Below are 6,175 nucleotides of genomic sequence, written 5' to 3'. Positions count from 1 at the left end.
AACACGATTTGCCTGTAACAAATCTGTGCTGGCTTTCCCTTATCAATCCACACTTGTCCAAGTGACTGTTAATTCTGTCCCGGATTATCGTTACCAAAAGTTTCTCCACCACCGAGGTTAAACTGACTGGCCTATAGATGTTGGGTTTATCTTTACACCCTTTTTTGAACAAGGGTGTAACATTTGCAATTCTCCAGTCCTCTGGCACCACTCCTGTATCTAAGGATGTCTGGAAGATTATGGCCAGTACCTCCGCAATTTCCCCCCTTACTTCCCTCAGCATCCTAGGGTGCATCCCATCCGGACCAGGTGACTTATCTATTTTAAGTACAGCTAGCCTTTCAGTAGCTCTGCTTTCTCAACTTTTAGCCCATCCAGTATCTTAACTATATCTTCCTTTACGGAGACTCTGGCAGCATCTTCTTCTAATATTAGATGTAAAAGAGTGCTTCTTGACTGCCAGGCCAAACTATTTCAGAGTTAAATATTATGCCCATAAGAGACTTCCTGAATGTTATACATGTAGACATGGGCCTTCTAATTGACAAACTGTAACCCTTACCAATCCAGCTGGATCACTTAACTAGTAGGGGCAGAGAGGTCACTGGCTGCAAAATCAGGTGTTCAACCTTGTGTGCTCGATTTTGAGTGGTGATTTGGTGCCATGATTTTATGGCTGCATTTTCCTTCATGTATTAATTGATTTTGCTGAGTTGGCCTCCATTTTTGTTCTTTCCCTGCTAATACTATTCAAAAGCCAATGTTTCTGCTGACTTTGATAGCACACCTTACAAAGAGATGAAGATGAGTATTCCTTGAGGAGGCAGGGTTTTCAAACGCACTGCATAATTGAAAAGAGGAAGAGAGATTCACGAGGAGCAAACAGATGCATGTGCAAATGACCCCGGAAGCATTTTGGTCACACTTGCCACTACCTGGAAGCTCAACCTAGACACATCAACGGAGACTTGCCTCTGCCACTTCTGTTTTACAAGACAGACTGCCACAGAGTTGTGCCATCGACTGCACAATAGTGTTCTTGTAGAAGTGAAGGTGACCACATTAAGGAATTTTCATGCTATTACATCCTTTCAAGCCAGCCAAGGCAATATCAGGCTGACTGTAGTGCATCAGGGAAGTGACACTGGCTTTACTTTCAAGGAGAAACACTTTCATCATTTTTCTTGTGGAAAGAAGGCATCAGCTGGACTGGATACACAGTTTTGAATGGGTGATAGAGTTCCCTTGAGTGCACACAGTACCCAGAAGCGGGGCTGTTCACTGATTGCACAGTATTCCACTCCCATCACAGTTCCTCAGATAATGAAGCAGTCCATGCCTGCCGTAACAAGATCTGGACAACATCCAGGCTTGGGCTGATAAGTGGCAAGTAACATTGGTGCCACAGAAGTGCCAGACAATGACCATCTCCAACAAGAGAGAGCCTAAACGCCTCCCCTTGACATTTAATGACATTACCATCGCCATGTCACCCACCAGCGACAGCCTGGGGATCACCATTGACCATAAACTGAACTGGACCGGCCACATAAATGCTGTGGCTACTAGAGCAGGTCAGAGGCGGGGTATTCTGCAGTGAGTGGCTCACCTGACTCCCCAAAGCCTCTCTACCATCTACAAGGCACAAGTCAGGAGTTTGATAAAATACTCTCCACTTGCTTGGATGGATGAAGCTGCAACAACAGTCAAGAAGCTTGACACTGTCCAGGACAAAGCAGCCCACTTGATCAGCACTCCATCTATCAGGCTGACCATCCACCCCATCCACCATTAGCATACCATGGCTGCAGTGTGTACAGCCTACAGGATGCACTGTAGAAACTTACAAGGCTACTTCAATAGCACCTCCCAAATCCGTGACCTCCACCACTTAGAAGAACAAGGACAGCAGGTGCATGGCAACACCATCACCTCCAAGTCACACACCATCCTGACTTGTACATATATTGCCATTCCTTCATTATCACTGGGTCAAAATCCTTGAACTCCCTACCTAACAACATTGAGTTAGTACCTTCACCACGTGTACAGCAGCCGTTCAAAACGAAAGCCGACTACCACGTTCTTAAGGGCAACTAGAGATGTATAATAAATGCCATCATTGGCAGTGACGCCCACATCCCGACAATAAAGATAATTAAATGTGGGCATCAGGACTGTTAGGTGGTGTCTGACCACAGAAACATCGTTCAGCACAGTATGCAGGAAATAGCCATGATGCCTTCATTGTGTGACAGTCCATGGTGCCTGCATCATTTGAAAGAGGAGAAACATTTATCTGTCTAAACATTTATCTATCCAAAAATCTATCTATCTCAGCCTTGAACAGTCGTTGAGTATATTCAAGGCTGAGATAGATGAATTCTCTAGGAGAATCAAGGGATATGGGGATTGGGCGGGAAAGTGGAGTTGAGGTCGAAGATCAGCCATGATCTTATTGAATGGAGGAGCAGGCTCGAGGGGCTGAATGGCCTCCTCCTGCTCCTATTTCTTACGTTCTTATGAAGCTGAGTTAGTGAGCAGTCATGAAGATTCAAGGTGAGGTGGTTCCGCCAGGAGGTGAAAGGCAAGATTGGAGCAGTCATGGTGGAGCTGTGTATCCTCCCACTCTAACTTCTGCCTAACTTTAAAAGACTTTTTAACATAGAACCACACCTCTAGGGCAGTGGTTTGTCAACAATAGGCTCCTACAAATACAGCCCACAATTGATTGACACTCCACTTGTTTTCTCTCAGTGTCCGCAACTTAACCAAGTTAAGGAGGCAGGTGTTCAAACGACCTCCAGCCAGCCTCGTATCGTTCTTGTTGCTATGGTGATCTATCTTCTGTTTTGTGGTCTTTTACAATGCGTCAATTAACAATCCTTTTAACAGTCCTTCCAACTTTTTAAGTCCTTTTCCTTCAAACATGCTGGAGCCGATTTAGTATCAGACTTTCGTTTATCAGATGTATTTTTACTACAGCTGCTTGCTGGTGGATGACGGTCAAAATCTGGTCTTGTGGCCCTTCATGAATAGTCATATGATCCTCTTCATAACACACTAACCAAATTAACAACATGCTTTGCCTAATGACTACCGTATTTCCATTTGGCCACCGTTCAAAGGTTCTTCACTGGTGTTAATGGTCAGGACTCTAGTGGGTAGCTGTGGTCCCAAAGCAGCCATAGAATCATAGAATGGTTACAGCACAAGAGGCCATTCGGCCCATCGAGTCCCTGCCGGCGCTATGCAAGAGCAATCCAGCTAGTTCCACTCCCCGCCCTATCCCCGTAACTCTGCAAATTTTTTCCTTTCAAGTACTTATCCAGTTTCCTTTTGAAAGCCACAATTGAATCTACCTCCACCACTCCCCCGGGTAGTGCATTCCAGATCCTAACCATTTGCTGCATCAAAAAGTTTTTCCTCATGTCAAGTTTGGTTCTTTTGCCAATGACCTTAAATCTTTGTCCTCTGGTTCTTGACCCTTCCGCCAATGGGAACAGTTTCTCTCTCTCCACTCTGTCTAGACCCTTCATGATTTTGAATACCTCTATCAAATCTCCTCTCAACCTTCTCTGTTCCAAGGAGAACAACCCCAGCTTCTCCAGTCTATCCACGTAACTAAAGTCCTTCATCCCTGGAATCGTTCTAGTAAATCTTTTCTGCACCCTCTCTAAGGCCTTCACATCCTTCCTAAAGTGCGGAGCCCAGAACTGGACACAATACTCCAGTTGTGGTCGAACCAATGTTTTATAAAGGTTCGTCATGACTTCCTTGCTCTTGTACTCTATGCCTCTATTTATAAAGCCCAGGATCCCGTATGCTTTTTTAACCACTTTCTCAACCTTTCAATGATTTGTACACATAAACCCCCAGATCTCTCTGTTCCTGTGCCCGTTTTAGAATTGAGCCCTCTAGTTTACATTGCTTCTCTTCATTCTTCCTATCAAAATGTATCACTTCGCATTTTTCTGCGTTAAATTTCATCTGCCACGTGTCCGCCCATTCCACCAGCCTGTATATGGCTGGGTGGCTCATTTTTGGCTGGCGCAGACACGATGGGCCGAATGGACTCCTTCTATGCCGTAAATTTTCTATGATTCTTTCATCTTCTATATCCTCTTGAAGTCTATCACTATCCTCCTCACTGTTCACTACACTTCCAAGTTTTGTGTCATCTGCATCCTACTCCTTGAAATAATGCTGCACAATGGGCTGCTGCAAAGTGAAGGCATTGTTGCTGCTGCTGGGGTATTGTGTATTCATCTTCATTACTCTGTTCCTGTGGTCCAACATGACCTGTACATTGAGGAATGAAAGCCTTTTCTAAGGTATTAAGGGATATGGGGCTAGGGCGGGTATATGGAGTTAGGTTATAGATTAGCCATGATCTAATTGAAAGGTGGAACAGGTTCAAGGGGCTATATGGCCTACTCCTCTTCCTATGTTCCTAGTCATATATGGCATAGTGTTGTTGTTAGAGGCCCTGATGGCTACATGTGTGCACCCATGAAGCACTTTAGGGAAGTCTTCCCCCTGGTAAATGTGCTGTACCTATTCATACTATTGCCTCATTTCCATGAGGAAATGGATAAAACCGTTCCCCTGGCACGCAAGGCTTCTGTCACGCGTTTGATGGATCATTGAAGTAAAGTCTGACTGATGTGACAATGTCACCAGCGGCAGCTTGAAAGGATCTGGTTGCACACAAGTTCAATGCAGTGGTGATCTTCGGAGCAACCAGGTAGGACTGTCACAGTATCAGATCTTGTCTGCAGGTCTGGCTTCAATAGATGGCATAACTCAGTGATAGCCTCCCTCATGAGGTGGCCATGGCAAAGGCAGGTTTCCAGAGACGTGCCAAAACTGGTATGCCTGGATCTGAATACTTGGTTCCTGTGCTGATTCCTAGTGGGTACCAGACATCTGAGGTGCAAGCACACCTGTCTTTCTTCCCTCGGCCTCAACTCCAGAGAGCTGGGGCTTGTTACGCTAGACTTCGAAGAGATTTGATTGAGGTCTTTAAAATAATGAAAAGATTAGATAGGTTATTCAAGCTCGACAGGTAAGAGAGGACCAGGGGACATGAGTATAAGTTACACACGCACAGACCTAGGTTAGATGTTAACAGGTGCTTCTTTTTGCAGAGAGTCACTGAACATCTTGCCAGCACGTGGAGTAAGCATAGATTCACTGCATGGATGAAAAGGGAACTTAGTGGGGTCAACATAACCTTATATAGAAGGTAGGTGGGTACTGGGAGGTGTGCCTCCCGATCACCATAGTCTTCTGGAACTTGTTTGATTGTCTTCAGGGGACAGAGAGGAACTTCCTAGAGTTTTTTCCTAAGTTGGCCAAAGTTTTTTTCTCTGTGGTTTTTGCCTCTCCCAGGAGATTGCGTGGCTGGTGGGTGAGAGGGGCAAGTAGATGGGGTGATGGTGTGTAGAAGTCACACCATGACAATATAAGACAGACTTGAGAGGGCCAGATTGTTTTTTCCTGTCCTTCATTTTTGTATTTTTCTTATGTTATTTATAGGGTGCAGGAGTGGGGGACTGAGGATGTAAGGCTCTCACCACACCCTCCAAAAAAACTCCAAAAATTTTTCTATCGGGAAATTTGGAGGGCTGCAATGCGAGTGCTGAGGCCTACCTACCCAATTTTACGATCTGCATGCACAGAATGCATGGGTGCATTACTGGGAATTTGCCCTAAAAGTCTAGATTTTCTGATGGCCGTACCGGAAGTGGATATACTATAAACTGCAGGACTATCTGTGCTGTAGATAAAAAAAAGCAGACGCAACAGTACTCATTAAATTTTAGCTGACTAACAATACTTCAGAAGGATTGTAGATCTTATCTGGTGACAGATATGGACAAGGTTCATCTGTTTGTGTTAAAGATACACCTTTTTAAAATCTGGAGTTTAAACAGTTCCTTGAACCGACCACAGTGGTTAGCAGAGCTTGTGAGGATATGCAATTAACATGACTCACTCCAGGCATCCCATCTGGCTGCTAATTGCATTTTTTATATTTTCCAAATTAAAATGTGAATCCGAAAATGATGGAAAAAATCGACAGAAGAGAGGTATCAACAGTGACCAGTAGGTATTACTTTAATTATTTCAAAGACAGTTGCTAAGCCTTGGAGACGCACAAATGCATGCA

General features: G+C 44.5%; 1 protein-coding gene across 1 annotated transcript in view; it reads left to right on the top strand.

Moving 5' to 3' along the window:
- The first annotated feature begins 5,992 nt into the window (after positions 1–5,992).
- cubn (cubilin (intrinsic factor-cobalamin receptor)) overlaps positions 5,993–6,175 on the top strand; it is a 347,393-nt gene continuing 347,210 nt past the window's right edge. The window contains exon 1 of the mRNA XM_068007070.1: positions 5,993–6,111. Within this exon, the coding sequence (XP_067863171.1) occupies positions 5,993–6,111 (119 nt within the window). The remainder of the gene's footprint in view (positions 6,112–6,175) is intronic.

This window comes from Heptranchias perlo, chromosome 2 (assembly GCF_035084215.1).
Source record: "Heptranchias perlo isolate sHepPer1 chromosome 2, sHepPer1.hap1, whole genome shotgun sequence".
NCBI lineage: Eukaryota > Metazoa > Chordata > Chondrichthyes > Hexanchiformes > Hexanchidae > Heptranchias > Heptranchias perlo.
The sequence above is the reverse complement of the archived record's forward strand: the minus strand, read 5'-3'. Positions and strand labels throughout refer to the sequence as shown.